Source organism: Perognathus longimembris, chromosome 2, assembly GCF_023159225.1.
Source record: "Perognathus longimembris pacificus isolate PPM17 chromosome 2, ASM2315922v1, whole genome shotgun sequence".
NCBI lineage: Eukaryota > Metazoa > Chordata > Mammalia > Rodentia > Heteromyidae > Perognathus > Perognathus longimembris.
Window position 1 is genome coordinate 47,771,782 of NC_063162.1, and position 15,241 is coordinate 47,787,022.

Below are 15,241 nucleotides of genomic sequence, written 5' to 3' on the forward strand. Positions count from 1 at the left end.
GTTATTTTCCAAAATTTAGGATAATTATTGTATTTGATTTCAAATTTTTACTCCAGATTTTAAAAAAGATATAAGAATTAACCAACTCATAATTTATAATAAACAGCATGGAAGTCCTCCTCTAAGGAAATTCAAAAACCCCCATATTCTTTCTTACACAGTATTTAATGAGCCCTAAAGTGAATATTTGAATATCTGAAATGGGCACAGTCCTGTTAATAATTCACTGTGACTGCATGCACTCGTTTTAGGACTTGAATATTGCAATTCTATAGTCCTATCACTTTATGATGTAGATTTACATTCAGCATATCCAAATACTATTGATTATGAATGCGAACTCTGGGCACGTCGTTTAGGAATATAGCATACCCAGTTAACGTGATCGATTTGGAACTCAACTTAGAATAAAGCTCTGCATACATAGCTATTTCTCTTATCACAGCTTTCTCCTTGGTGATGGTCTAATCGAACAAGTTATCTTTAGTTGCTCTATTAAGAGGGGCTCGGGTACCAATTACAGTTCCCTGGAATTTGCCCGTAATTGACTATGTCCCACCATAGGTAACTCCGCAAGTGACAGGAGGCTTCCAGTGGGGTTCTCCCGCCCGTCGATTGGGTTTTGCAGGAAGCCCCGCCTCAGCCACTCATTCCCGCACGGCTATTGGTTCTTCGCAGATGAGTGGCAGCTCTGTGCTCCTCCCCAGCCGTCCGCTGCGCTGCCTCGGTCGGCGCCGTTTCCAGTTGAGAGATGGCGGCCGCCGCTGGTAGATCGCTTCTGCTGCTTCTCTCCTCACGGGGCGGCGGCGGGGGCGTCGGCGGCTGCGGAGCGCTGACTGTCGGCTGCTTCCCGGGGCTGAGCGTCAGCCGACACCGACAGCAGCAGCAGCACCACCGAACGGTGAGCGAGCGGGCGGACGGGCGGGCGGGCAGGCGAGCCAGGCAGCGAGCGCGCCGGGCGGCTCCGAGGAGGGCGGGGCGGCGCTGGCGTGCGGGAGCCGCGGGCGGGCGGGCAGGCCGCCGGGCAGCGGGCGAGTTCCCTCAACTCCCCGCGGCGGCCGACGTGGCCCGGCAACGGGGAGCCGCCGTGCCCTTCAGGCGCCTGCGGCGGCGACCGAGAAGGGCGGGCGGGCGGGAGGGTGGAAGCCCGGCGGAGGAGGAGGGGCGATGGCCGGGATGTGCCCGCAGGACTGGGGACACCGGGGCGGGGAAGGGACGGGACTTGAACCCCTCCCGGACCCGCCTCCGCGCTCAGTCCCTCCCTTCTTCCCAAACAGCTCTGCTCCAAATGTTCCCCAACTGACCCCGTGCGAGTTGTCCCCTTACCTCCTCCTTCGCTGGGCGGGTTGGGGTGTCCCCGAGTTGCCGCGCTGCCTGGCTGTCTGTCTGGTGTGTGACAGGAGAGAGTGGCACTGCCACGCTGCCGGGCACGGTCCCCCTGAGAGCATGCCCGGACCCCCGGCGGGGCTGCTTACCCGCGCTCCCTCGGCCCCGAGGGGATGGACAAGAAGGAAAAATCAAACTTTATCCCTATAGTCTCTGACTTCCTGAGGTGTGTGTGTGTGTGTGTGTGTGTGTGGGTGTGAGTGTGTGTGTTGAGAATCAGCTCCCTCGAGATGGATGCTGCATTGCTTCAGGAGGCAAGCTCCAGCCCCTCGAGCCCTTCAAGGCTCACCGTGGTCTTTACGGAGGGCTAATGTATCGGCCTGAACCAGGAAGGGTGCGCAGCTGGCACAGGAGAAGCGAATATGACAAGTTGTGCACCGAGGCAGAGATTTGGTGGTTGTATTAACCAGTTGTTGCTGGGTTTCATTTGCTGGCAGTGAAGGGAGTTTCTATTTGAACAGCCTTGGAGTGGGTGCGGGGATGATGATGGTTGGGGCCGGAAGGAGGAGAGAGGACAGATTTTTCTTTTTTTCTTTTTCTCCAGTTGCAAGACACCAACTTGGCATGGAGTTCTTGACCTAACAAGTCAGCAGGTTCCCTTCCTTTGGACTTGTGAGACCCATATGTGTTGGTCTCTGGCCAACTCTTGAGGGAATGAGTGTAGGTTTTATGTCTTAGAGCCAAGTTGGGTGGTATGGTAATAAGTGGATCACTGCGGGCAGTCTGATAGGAGAAACTAGTGCTTTCAGTTCTCGGCACACACATCACCTATCTTGTTCGGATGACAGAGCTTTTAAGAGGAATGGAGGGTTTCAGAGAGGATACTGTGAAGCCTGTGATAACATGCAGGAGCTGTGAGATGAAGAGGATGCTTTGCAAATGCGAGATAGTATTGCTATTATTAGTCGTTGTTATGGACGCGTTGTTATATCCTCAGTTTTGTGAGAAAAATGGTACTTTTTCACATTTGACATACAGACATATTGCTTTGTGGAAGCTTTTGGGTGAGAGCCGAGCTTTTCTATAGTTCAATTCAGATCTGCATGTTTCATAGCCTCAGTTGATGTGTGTTGTTCTCTTAAAAATATAAGGCTACCCTAAAGTCTTATGGCATTCTTCTATTCCCCAACTATTTACAGACCTCACAAGTTGTCTCTCTTGAGTCGTCTTCTGACTTCACAGTTGTTGTTTTTTTAAAATAGTATCTGGGTGTGGTATTTATGTAGAATTGAAACATTTGTGTGCTCAATGTATTTCCACTCTGAATTTGTGTTTGTGAGTGTCTTCCTTGTGAGGATGCTTCATGCAAGTGTTTCTTCTGTGCTATTCTATGGTGGGTAAGAGTGCTGTGCTGAATTTGTAACTGAAAACAATTAAAATAAAATGTTATTTCTGAAGGACAGAAGTGTTGTCATGGGAATGGTGACTTGAAAATGAACTTAGCATTCTAAATTTTGGAAAAAGTTGAATTATTTAAAATATGCAGATTTAAAATTTTTTCTTTAATTTCTTTGAAGCTACCATGTATTATAGGTGTCTCCATCTGATATTCCATGATTCCTCTCATGATGCTTAGTTTGAAAGGTATCTTTTAGAGATTTAGCTTGATATTTCATTTGAGGCCCAGACAGGGGAGAGATGTGACCAATATTTCATAGCTATATGTAAGTTTAGAATTCCTATGCTCCTCAAATATTATTACCCCCACCTTTTTATTTTTTAATTGTAAACTGCAGCTGCTCCTTTACATCTGTCTTTTCCCTTATAAAACTAATTATCTGTTAGGAAATTATTTTTATTTCAAAACCCCTGGATGGGAATTCTGTAAATATGTGTGATTTGAGGCACATACATTAGGTGCATATGGAACAAATAACTTGCCAAAAAGAATAGCTGTTCTTCTAAAGGTCTAGGAAAGGCACTGGAGTTGCATCTTACATTGGGGACATCCTGTGTATGTGCAGCAGATGGCAGTCTGCTGTGGACTGGCTCACTAGTCAGACTTTTGTTCAGCTGTAGTAGATATGACAAATTAGAGTGCCGCTTTTTTTTTTTTTGCTTGAGTCATCTTTTATTTGTTGTTATTGTTATTTTTGTTTGTTTGTTTGTGGTGTAGCCCAGGCTGATCTGGAACTCAGGTCTTCTACCGCCCAGGTGTTTGGTTTTCAGGTGTGTGAGACCACCCTCGGCTAAGAGTTATCTTTTTGTTGAAATATATCATTTCCAAGTTTGGAGATTAAATTCAAAGTAGTACAGTAATTCAGACAACTGATAATTATGCAGTTGTACAGTTGCAGTTATAAACATAACTTCCCTCCTTAAACATTTTTCACATCTTTTTTTTTTTTTTTTGGCTGACCTCTAACTCCTGGGTTCAAGAGATCCTTCTGCTCTCCTGCTTCAGCCTCTCGAGTAGCTGAAACTACTGGTGTGCACCAATGCACCTGCTATAAAACAGCTGTCAACTGGATAGGAATAAATGTACAAGTGCTTTTTCAGTATTTTTAGCACCATATCATATAATGTTTCCTTCTCTGTGTAATGAGCCAGCTACTCTTTCTAGCTTGTGACTGTAATTAAAACTAATGTAAAATATTTGTGGCCTGACTTTCTGTATGTGTTGTACAGGTGGCTGCTATTATCAAGGATGTTTTAGGAGAAACTGGCTTTCCTTGTGTGCTGTGTAATTCCTTTGCTAAATCAAACTGCCTCATCTTGGTTATGACAGCCTAAGTGTTGGCCATTTCCTCATGGTCAACGGCTGTGCTGAATTACTAAATCTCACTTAAGTCTGTCATTGTACTGTTAAGTTTTGTGGCTGTTTTTCCTTATACGTTGCATTTCTTTGGTATGAGTGATAGTGTTTCAGTTTAGCTTAACCTGAAAAATTTAACACAAATTAACATTTTAAGCCCCCATTTTTTTTTAATGGACAGAGTCTCATTGTTTAGTCCAGACTGGACAGGAACTCACCATTCTCCTGCCTCTGTCTTCCTAATGGTTGAGATTACAGACTTGTGCTATAATGCTGGTCCTGGGCTGCTGCTGCCTCCTCCTCCTCCTTCTTCTTTCTTCTTTCTTCTTCTTTGCTTTTTGCCAGTCCTGGGGCTTGAACTCAGGTCCTGGGCACTGTTCCTGAGCTTCTTTAACTCAAGGTGAGCACTCTACCACTTGAACCACAGTGCCATTTCTGGCTTTATGTGGTACTGAGGAATTGAACCCAGGGCTTCATGCTTGCTAGGCAAGCTCTCTGCCACCAAGCCACATTCCCAGCCCTAGGCCTTGCTCTTTAATTCACCTTTGCATAGCTTGGCCTGTTTTTCCTCTACTAGATTTCCCCCAGCACACGTACTCTATTGTACTCGTCAGTCTTTATACTGTCCTGGAATGTCATACACATATGTATGTATTAAACTTCTGTACTGTTTTGTAGCTGAATTTCAGCTCTAATCATACCTAGTCACACCTCTGATGTCTAAGGTCTATCTCTAAGTGTAGAGATTTTGACCTATCAAAAGTCCTTACTTCATCGACCTTATGGAAACTGAGGGAAGTGACTTGTTATGTTTGTGGCAAATAATAGGCCTGGCATTAAAATTTCTTTAAATGGAGGTGGGTTCAAGAAGTCATGATTTGTATTTTCAGGACACAGAGCAATGACTGGTCTTATACTCTAAACCTTTCATTTGAGGGCACCTTATCTTACTGGGGAGATAAGGTAAAGAGATTTATATCTTATCATCCCTGTTCCCCTTCTTTAATTGCTTATTGCTTAGGTAGACAAATTTGAGTAATTATTTTAAGTTTAGTATCTACCAGTGATACCCTTTGTTTACAGTCTATCTCTTTATTGATACAAAGAGTTGTACACCATCTGTGTGGATTGATAAAAGGAATTGGCACCACTGGATTAGCTCTTATGGTTACTAGCTTTCTCTCCATAGTCATCAAGTATGTGATAATTACACAGATTACTATGAATATATGCTTGAATCAGAATCTGTTGTTTTATTCTAATAGGATTTTGAGGATCTTGGATAAATACGTTTAGAACCAAGCTCTCTTGTTTTTAAGGAAATAGTAATCCTTTTCTTCATAACAAAATCTTGCTGATTTTCAAATCTATAAAGTATTTTAGTGAATGAACTTGGATTTACCTAATGAATTCTGATTATTTGAACTTTCCTAAGTCCCCAGAGACACTGTGCTTTTTGCAAATTCTAAGTTCCAGTAGGAAATCTGAAGAGAAAATGCAGCACCAAGAATGGTATAGTCAAAGACAGTAGTATAACAGCCATACATGTTTTGTTTTGAGATGTCCCATCAGAAATCAAGATCTTCTGCAATAACTGCTGGAATGTTTCTACTTCTTTTTAGAGCCTGGCTTTGTACTCAAAAGACTTTATTAAAAATTACACCTTGCTTTTCTGTGATAACGATCAAAAATTCCTTTTAATATTGCAGGCTGTCTTCTCAACATAAAGTGTCAGCTTCATTTTTTTTTCTTAATTCAACTGATTAATGCCAAACCAAGGCTCATGGATATATTGGAATTACCATAATACCATGTTATTAGGAAAGCTAAGATATTAATATAGAAGACAGTCCTGACTTAAAGATCAAAAATACCTATTGATGAGGCAGGAGTGCTAAAGTGATGAAACAAATGGCTTTTTTTCATAGTGGCCTAGCAAGTTTATGCAGAGCTTGAAAATAGATTGTATATCTTCTGCTTTACTTGCCTAGTTCTTTTCCTACCAAACTAAGCAATTCTATGTTTCATTTTAAACAATGAGGGTTGGTTTAAAATTTATGGAAATAGGTTAAAATTCTTAAAGGAAGTAGCTAAACTCAACCTTGAAAAGGTATTCCCCAATATAGATCAAACTTGATGATGTGTTAAAAATCTGTCCTCTGAAAGTTGCAAACAAATGGGAAGTAATTCATTTATTTTATTGCATTTTGTTAAATGCTTGCAGAGGCAGTGTGAAAATGGACGCTAACATCAAGCAAAATAATTTTAATCTTTAGTGAATTATTGACCCATGAACAGTACATAGGTTTAAATACCTTATGTTGATAAAAATATAACTTGGTAAATTATGTCAGTAAATTACATCACCAACTGGAACTAATAGCATGCTCAAGCTAAACTTTTTCTAAAGCATCTGGAATGACTGGATACTGTAACATCACATTTTGTTTGGCCTCTCTTAAAAAATACAAGCCTTTTCCAAAGGTTTTAAAAATAACAATGATTATATAATAACCCCAAATGAGGTATTTACCTTTTCATGTGTTGTCACTAAAGTTTTGCTTTTATGTATTGTTTTCTTGCTTTCTATTTATTGTCCATTATATCATTTGGAGGGTACTTGTAATAATCACTAGAGAATTGTAGAGGAGCCCCTTAAGCATGAGACTACCCAGAGGACATATCAGAAATATACAGTTCTGTCTTATAGGTAATAAGAACCTCTAAAACTTATTTTCTTGTTTTATAAGTGGTGTTATAGAATGTTTAATAAGAATATTGATGTCTTTTTTTAAACTGTAGTTTGGAGAAAGTTAATATGACTGATAATTTGTCAGCTAACAAGAGAACAAGTAGATTAGCTTGAATTGCCTGCCCTCCAGAAGCAGAGAAGTAGATCTAGAAGAAAGCATCTAAAATCTGAGGGTATTTATTACTTTCATTCTCACCATTTACCATAGGAGAAGTATTATTATCCCAGTTTTATAGATGAGGAAATTGAGGGTGAGATAGATTCATTTGTTCCTAAGTGTCATGAACTATTTTAGTGCTAAGGATGCAAAGATGGGCAGGACAGATGTTTTGGATTTAAGCCTAGAACTAAAGCTATGCCGTGCTGAGCGTGTGTCAGTGAGTCCCCCTTCCTTCTGAGCCCTGTTCCTTTCTAAGCATCTACTTCAGTTTTCTTACAAGAGATTTCTAAGTTTTTCTGCTGACTACATTTCCTAAATCATCCCCTTCCCCTCCGGAATTACCTTAGGTCTAAAGTATTTACCTCCTGGGGATGTAGGTAATTCAATTTGACCATTAGACATTCCAGTAAAACTGATAATGAGTATTGCTTCTATATAGGATAGTTTGTATTATTTTTAGTGTGCTCCTTAACATATTTTTAGGCAAAGATAACTACCATTGTATAGATAGAAAATGAAGACCTAAAAAGTTTCACATAACCTGGAGCCATTCAGAAAAATTTATGGAACTCATTCTTTTGTGAGACACAGTGCTAGGCACTGGGTAGAGAGAGATGCCTTTGGTAGTCCTAAGAGCTCATGGTCTGGCTGGATATTTGACAAACTGTATAGTTGGTGGTTGCATTGCACGTCTTAAATTTTTTTTTTGTTTTTCTTAAGGAAGCTCAGTAGGACCACTTAGAACTCCTTGATAGTGCAGGAGGTCTCCCCTGAGCTAAAACATGAGACTGTACATTGCATGGGGACTAGAAGAGTCTGATTGGCATTTCAGGTAGAACCAAGATTTGCTATGATAACACGAGGGAGTAAAAAGTATTTTGAGAAGCAAATACATCCAGAGTACAGACAAGAATAGTTGGAGATAAATATTTATCAGGTATACCATGTGCCAAGCACTTTATGTTGGCTATTTAACTTTTGTGTTATAGTACATTGTGAATACTGCTATTCTCATTTTGCATATAATAGAACTGAGTTACCTCATCTTGGTTTAGTGATTTGCCTAAGATCCTAGATGTTAAGTGATGCGGTGTGTAAGGATCTCCCAGGAACACATAGCACAGTTGGCATATCAATCCAAACGATCTGCTTCCAGAGCCTGCCTCTTAACTCTTTTACTGTGTGGGAGGGCTAGACTGCAAGATGGTGAAGGGACTTTTGCAGGAATTTATTATCTTAAGCAATAGAAATACGCTTTATATTATTATCTATTATGTATGCACATTGTGCACAGGAAAAACTAAGGAAAAATTTTATGAAACAGTATTTATTTTTTCCTATGTATGACACATACATTGTTTCTATTCAGTTTTGTTTAAGAAATACTGGTGGGGACCCCCTCAAAATTTGTAATTTCAACTAAAAGTTTGAACAAATACTGTTCATAAGTAGATAAGCTGCTAAGAATTTGAATCACTTGATCAAATCTGTACTGTTTGGTAGCTTATACTGGCAGCAGTGTGTGGAGGATGAAGGGGTAGAGAAGACAGGAGAGGCCAGAGCAGAAGAGAAGGCTGAAGGAGGATATTAGCAGAGGTCATAGAGGAAAGGGACCAGGAAGAGGTCAGAAGTATAAATCATAGTCCACATCTACTCAACAAGCTCTTATCTCTTAGCTAGTGGCATATAGAAGGAAGGGCAGTTCAGCTCAAAGTCTAACTTCATTACTCAGATTCTGAAACTTTATTTCTTGACCTTCTTGGATGTGTTTTTTAAATAAAAATATAATTTCATTATTATTAAGGTGTTGACAGGGGTTACCACTTCCTAAGTCAGGTAATGAGTACGTTTCCTTTTTTGGACAGTGTCACCCTTCCTTTGCTTTCCTCTAGTGTCCCCTCCTTTCCCTGCCTACAACTTGTATAGTTCATTTTCCATATAGTGTATACTGAATAGCATGATTGCATTTGTTCACTCTTTCTCACTCCCTTTCTGTCCCATGTGTTCCTTTTTCATAGTCATGTTGAATATGCTTGTTTTGTTTTTCTGTGCCTGTAATTTTGTTTTAAAAATGTGCTGTTGCGCTTTATTTTTAAGTGATTTAAAATTTATATATAAAATCAAATGCCCACTTTATTCTTATGTACTCACCTCCTCCTCCCTTCCCCATAGAATCTGGGAGATTTGCACAGCAGTTTTGGAAGGTACACACAGTGTGAAAGGTATTCAGCACATATTGTGTTCTATATATGACACTTTTCCAAAGCTTTCTGCAGAAGCTTTTAGTATTACAGATCTTTTCCTTGGAGTCATTCTCTTTAACTTACCATTTTTGTAATAAAATTTTGTAAAGAGCTCTTAATGACCTTAACTTTTAAAAAATTTTCCTTAGGACAATTGAACATTATATGATAATGGTCTTATCTTTTTTTTTGAATTGACACATAAAAATGCTACCAATTTATAAGGTATCATGTGATGCTTTGATACATATATACATTGTGTAGTGTTCAAATCAGGGCAAACATACCTATCTAAAGCATTTGGTATTTTTATTTTTATTTTATTTTTTTCCAGTCCTGGGACTTGAACTCAGGGCCTGGGCACTGTTCCTGAGCTTCTTTTACTCAAGGCTAGGACTCTACCACTTGAGCCATAGCATCTCTTCTGGCTTTTCCTGGGTATGTGGTACTGAGGAACCCAGGGCTTCATGCATGCTAGGCAAGCACTCTACCACTAAGCCACATTCCCAGTCCACATTTATTATTTTTATGTGGCAAAAACATTCAAATATATTATGATTATCTACAATTACTGTACTATGTAATAGAACACTGTCTTTTTTTTTTTTTTTTTTGGCCAGTCCTGGGCCTTGGACTCAGGTCCTGAGCACTGTCCCTGGCTTCTTCCCGCTCAAGGCTAGCACTCTGCCACTTGAGCCACAGCGCCGCTTCTGGCCGTTTTCTGTGTATGTCGTGCTGAGGAATCGAACCTAGGGCCTCGTGTATCCGAGGCAGGCACTCTTGCCACTAGGCTATATCCCCAGCCCAGAACACTGTCTTTTTAAGTAGGGATTCCTAAGCATTTTCTTAGTAAAATTTTAGTAGCCTTCCTTTCCATATTAGAAATTTAAATATATGAGATTCCTACTGCTTCTGCTACTGTGGTTTCTGAAGAGGTATAAACATAAAATAATTATCTGGAATGACTTTCTAGCGTTGTAGTTGACTTAGGTACCTTGATGGATTCCTTTTTTAGAAAGCATACATTCTACATTCTTCTAGGTATTCAAACACACAGGTAGCTATCTGTGCTTTGCTACCTAATTTTTAGAGGCACTGCAAAATCTGCTCTACCAGATGAGGTTATATTTACAATCTTGTTTGTTAGCCTTTTAAAACTTGGTGAGCAAAGGATTGCCACAGAATATTTTTATTCATTTATGAGAGTTAAATTAATGAAGATGTTCTGAGTGGGATGTCTGTATGTGTATGTGTGTTTCCACCAAAATAAAGTAGGTAACTGAAGAGGATTAGGTGCCATGTGATATAATAGAGTCAAGAATCTGAGTTCTGTTCTCTCTTGCATTAACTTGCTACTTGATCTTGTCAAGCTACTTAGCTCTTTTGATGGCAAAATATTTATATGTTGAACATATTGAATATATGTTAAATAAAATTAAGGCACTTTAAATTTTAAGTCATGTTGGTTGTTTGTTTTTGGTTATGGGGTTTGAACTTGGCCCTGGCTTGCTTCCTCAACTGATGCCATTAATATTTGAGCCACCCCTCCAAGCCCTGTTTTTTGTTATTTTGGAGATGGCATCTAGCAGACTTTGATGTTCAGGCTGGCTTTGGATTGTTATCCTTCATATCTCAACCTCCTGAGCCAGGATTATGCACATGAATGACCAGCACCAGGCTTTAATTTTTATATACCATTCTACAAGTAACTTATTTGTGGATGGCTTGTATAAAATCATAAACCTGGTATCATATTATTCTCACAAGGGTCAAGAGCTTGAAGTGAAGATAACAGCCTTCAGTCCCTTTACAGGGCAGTTTTGAAAGTACTTTTTGGCATCATGAACCATTTGTCCTGTATTAATTCAATAGTTTATCACTTTAGTATGTCTGTCTCTTTCGTTTTTTGTTTGTTTTTTTTAAATCCAAAACAATTGAGGGAGTGATGGACAAGGTAGGGATGTGGGGAGCCCAGAGTTGAAAAGTTGGGAGAAGGGACAAACATTTAAGTGTTGAAATAAGATGGGATTGTATTGTAAGTTCATTCTAAATTGTGGCCTGCCAGGCTGAAACAGAGACTGCTTCCATTTGCCCTTATAGTTCCACTTTTGGATTCCTCAGTGTGATAACCTTAGTAAGTCATTAATCTCCCATGGTATTCATGTATTCATAGTACTTAGTGCCCATAAGTTCATCTACTTCTGTGATTGAAGCCCCGTAGGGTGTTAAAAACAGACATTCAGTCACTGTTGAATGGATGGGAGTCAGTGAATTAAACCATAAACCATTGTCTACATCCTTCAAAACCCAGGGAAATATAGCCATAGACATCTTTTTTTTTTTCTTCTTTATTGTCAAAGTGAAGTACAGAGGGGTTACAGCTTCATATGTATGGCAAGTACATTTCTTATCCAACTTGTTACCTCCTCCCTCAATCCCCCCCCCACCGTCTGCTCCCTCCCCAGTTCCCTCCCCCCCATGAGTTGTAGAGTTGGTTTACACCAGTTGGTTTCGCAAGCATCGCTATTACAGTGGTTTGTCTTTTTATCCTTTGTCTCTTGATTTTGGTATTCCCTTTCTCTTCCCTAGTTCCAATACACATATATACAGTATCTGGGGTACTAAGATCAGTTACAGTAATAGCAGAAGTAAAACCACAGGAAGGGAATACAAGAGAGAAAAAAAGGTACAGTTTCACATGGCGTGTTGGAACTACAACAATGATATACCACTTATTTCCATAACATGGAGTTCATTTCCCTTAGCATTATCTTATGTGTTCATATGGGCATAGCTATTGAGCTATTGTGATCTTCTGCTGTGTCTGCTCTAGAGATGTGTTAATTATTCCCTATGAGGGAAACCATAGAGTTCATGTTTCTTTGGGTCTGGCTCACTTCACTTAGTATGATTTTTTTTCCTTCCACTTCCTTACGAACAGGGCAGTATCATTCTTTCTGATAAAGGCATAGAATTCCATTGTGTATATGTACTACATTTTCTTGATCCAGTCATCTACTGAGGGGCATCTGGGTTGGTTCCATATTTTAGCGATGACAAATTGTGCTGCAACAAACATAGTTTGGCTGGTGGCTTTAGTGTGGTCTTGCTTGTAATCTTTTGGGTAGATGTCCAAAAGTGAGACTTCTGGGTCGTAGGGGAGCTCTATGTTTAGCCTTCTGAGGAACCTCCACACTGCTTTCTAGTGTGGTTGAACAAGTTTACATTCCCACCAACAATGTAGTAGGGTTCCCTTTTGGCCACATCCCCTCCAGCATTTGTTATCTATGCTGAGATACTACAGAGATGGAGATTACAGATAAGTGAGGGGAGGATGGCTTCTGATTTATGTAATGCTAACAATATTAAAGCACTCACACAATGCAGAAACAAACAGGACTGTGTGTGTGTATATATATATATATATGGCTAAGTGAGAATAGTAGTGGGAAAACATTGTAGAATTGTTATGTTAAAAAAACACCCTAAGGCTGGGGATATGGCCTAGTGGCAAGAGTGCCTGCCTCATATACATGAGGCCCTGGGTTCGATTCCCCAGCACCACATATACAGAAAATGGCCAGAAGTGGCGCTGTGGCTCAAGTGGAGAGTGCTAGCCTTGAGCAAAATGAAGCCAGGGACAGTGCTCAGGCCCTGAGTCCGAGCTCCAGGACTTGCCAAAAAAAACAAAACAAACAAACAAAAAAACACCCTAAGAAATAATTTAGTAGGTTTGGGGGCTGTAGCTCAGATGCGGAGCTCTTGCCCAGCCTGTATGAGGCTCTGGGTTCTATTACCAGCACTCCTGCCCCCATAAATTGGTACAGTGATACCTATTCAGTATGTGTTGGTGGGGATTGGGCAGTGTGTTGGTCACTGTGGAAGCGAGAAAGGAACTGTTTGAAGAAGTGCTGCCAACTCTAAATCATACACATTCCTAAAGATGACAGAATTTTGGAGATGTTTGTTTTGGAGCTGACCTGAATTTGCATTCTGCCCTACTGTATCCTGCATCTTTGCTCAGCCAGAATTCTGCTAGCTGCCATGAAGCAAGGCTGTGGCAAGTGGCCAAATGTGATATTAAAAAAACACCTATTTTTCATTTTGAAAAAGAATACAAGTATCAGAACATTTTAAAGGAAATATTTAAAGATAGATTGGAAGTAGGAAAAACATAATGAAAAGATTTGGGTGAAATTCTTGTTTTTGTTTGTGTATTTTTTTTTAAAGGAAGAATACTATGTCTTGATCTGTCCATTTTCTCTTGCTCTCTTTTCCCTGAAGCTACTGAATAGAGAACAGAAATTAATTTTCTGGTCACAAACTGCTATTGTTGCTTTTGTTTTTTTTTGAGACTCTAGTGATATACATTGACACACTTGTGTGTGTGCATACTTGTATGTATGTGTGTGTATATTTGTTGTTACTTTGGCTTCTTATCTCCATTTTAGTCTCCTTTTAACCCCAAAGAAAACAAAATCTGTAAAAAAAAAAAAAAAAGGTTCAGCTCCTACCTATCTATGAAAGCATAATTTTGTCTAAGTATATTAGTTGGTAGCAAAACAGAACTTCAGTATAATATGGTAAAAGATTTTGGAATATTGATCTATTTAATGGAGAGCTGAACTCTAGTCAGTGCTTTAATTTTATTTATTTATTTATTTTGGCCAGTCCTGGGCCTTGGACTCAGGGCCTGAGCACTGTCCCTGGCTTCTTTTTGTTCAAGGCTAGCACTCTACCACTTGAGCCACAGCACCACTTCTGGCCATTTTCTGTATATGTGGTGCTGAGGAATTGAACCCAGGGCTTCATGTATACCAGGCAAGCACTCTTGCCACAAGGCCATATTCCCAGCCCAGTGCTTTAATTTTAGTATCTCATTTTACATTGGTCTTTGATTCAAGACGAATTCAAGTTCTTAGCATGACTATGAACCACAGAGTTGGGTAAGCTTTAAATATAATGACTTTCTTTTTAATGATTGCTAGAGCTTTTAGCAGTAAGAATGAAAGAGAACTAGAATAGATTTCTTGTCAAAAATGAGTATTCTGGTAAGATTTAAAGTAGAGACAAGCTGAAGCCTTGAGTTATGGATCTGAAGGTCACATCACAGCCAGTGTTAGAAATTCACAGTACTGGTGAAAAGAAGACAGAAGAGACTACTGCTGAGCCTGTTCCCAAAGGAGCCCATTCAGAAGGCCACTCTTCTACCCTCTAGAGGGACTTTCAGGGACAGGAAATTACATTGTATTAGTCAAATATACCAGGGGAAAGCCTTTTCTTTTCTTTTCTTTTTTTTTTTTTTTTGACCAGTCCTGGGCCTTGAACTCAGGGCCTGAGCACTGTCCCTGGCTTCTTTTTTGCTCAAGGCTAACACTCTGCCACTTGAGCCACAGCGTCACTTCTGGCCATTTTCTGTATATGTGGTGCTGAGGAATCGAACCCAGGGCCTCATGTATATGAGGCAAGCACTCTTGCCACTAGGCCATATTCCCAGCCCAAGCCTTTTTTTTTTTTTTGGCCAGTCCTGGGCCTTGGACTCAGGGCCTGAGCACTGTCCCTGGCTTCTTCCCGCTCAAGGCTAGCACTCTGCCACTTGAGCCACAGCGCCTCTTCTGGCCGTTTTCTGTATATGTGGTGCTGGGGAATCGAACCTAGGGCCTCGTGTATCCGAGGCAGGCACTCTTGCCACTAGGCTATATCCCCAGCCCCCCAAGCCTTTTCTTTTTAAGTTACAAAGTATCTCATGTTCATAAAAAAACAAGTGGAGTAATATGATACATTTCTTTTAGCTTGAAAAATTAAGCACTATAATTGCTACCTCCAAGTGTCCTTCCTTAGTCCTACTTACTATTGTCTTTCCCCAAAGTAACATCATGTGAAATTTGGTGTTTAAACCTCCATATATGCATATATCCATATATGCATGTATGTGTTCATTTTTT

At 40.3% G+C, this 15,241-nt stretch overlaps 1 protein-coding gene and 1 long non-coding RNA gene across 3 annotated transcripts in view; both read left to right on the forward strand.

Annotated features, from left to right (window-relative positions):
• The first annotated feature begins 359 nt into the window (after window positions 1-359).
• Window positions 360-15,241, forward strand: part of Mcu (mitochondrial calcium uniporter) — a 179,542-nt gene continuing 164,660 nt past the window's right edge. Inside the window, exon 1 of one of the 2 annotated variants that reach the window (XM_048338990.1) lies at window positions 360-901. In XM_048338990.1, coding sequence (XP_048194947.1) covers window positions 752-901 — 150 coding nt within the window. In that variant the 5' untranslated portion in view covers window positions 360-751. The remainder of the gene's footprint in view (window positions 902-15,241) is intronic. The other variant, XM_048338992.1, reaches the window with a different exon arrangement.
• Window positions 9,788-11,216, forward strand: LOC125346444. Its single transcript, XR_007209933.1, has 2 exons — window positions 9,788-9,889; window positions 10,105-11,216. It is a non-coding gene; the product is annotated as an uncharacterized LOC125346444 (long non-coding RNA).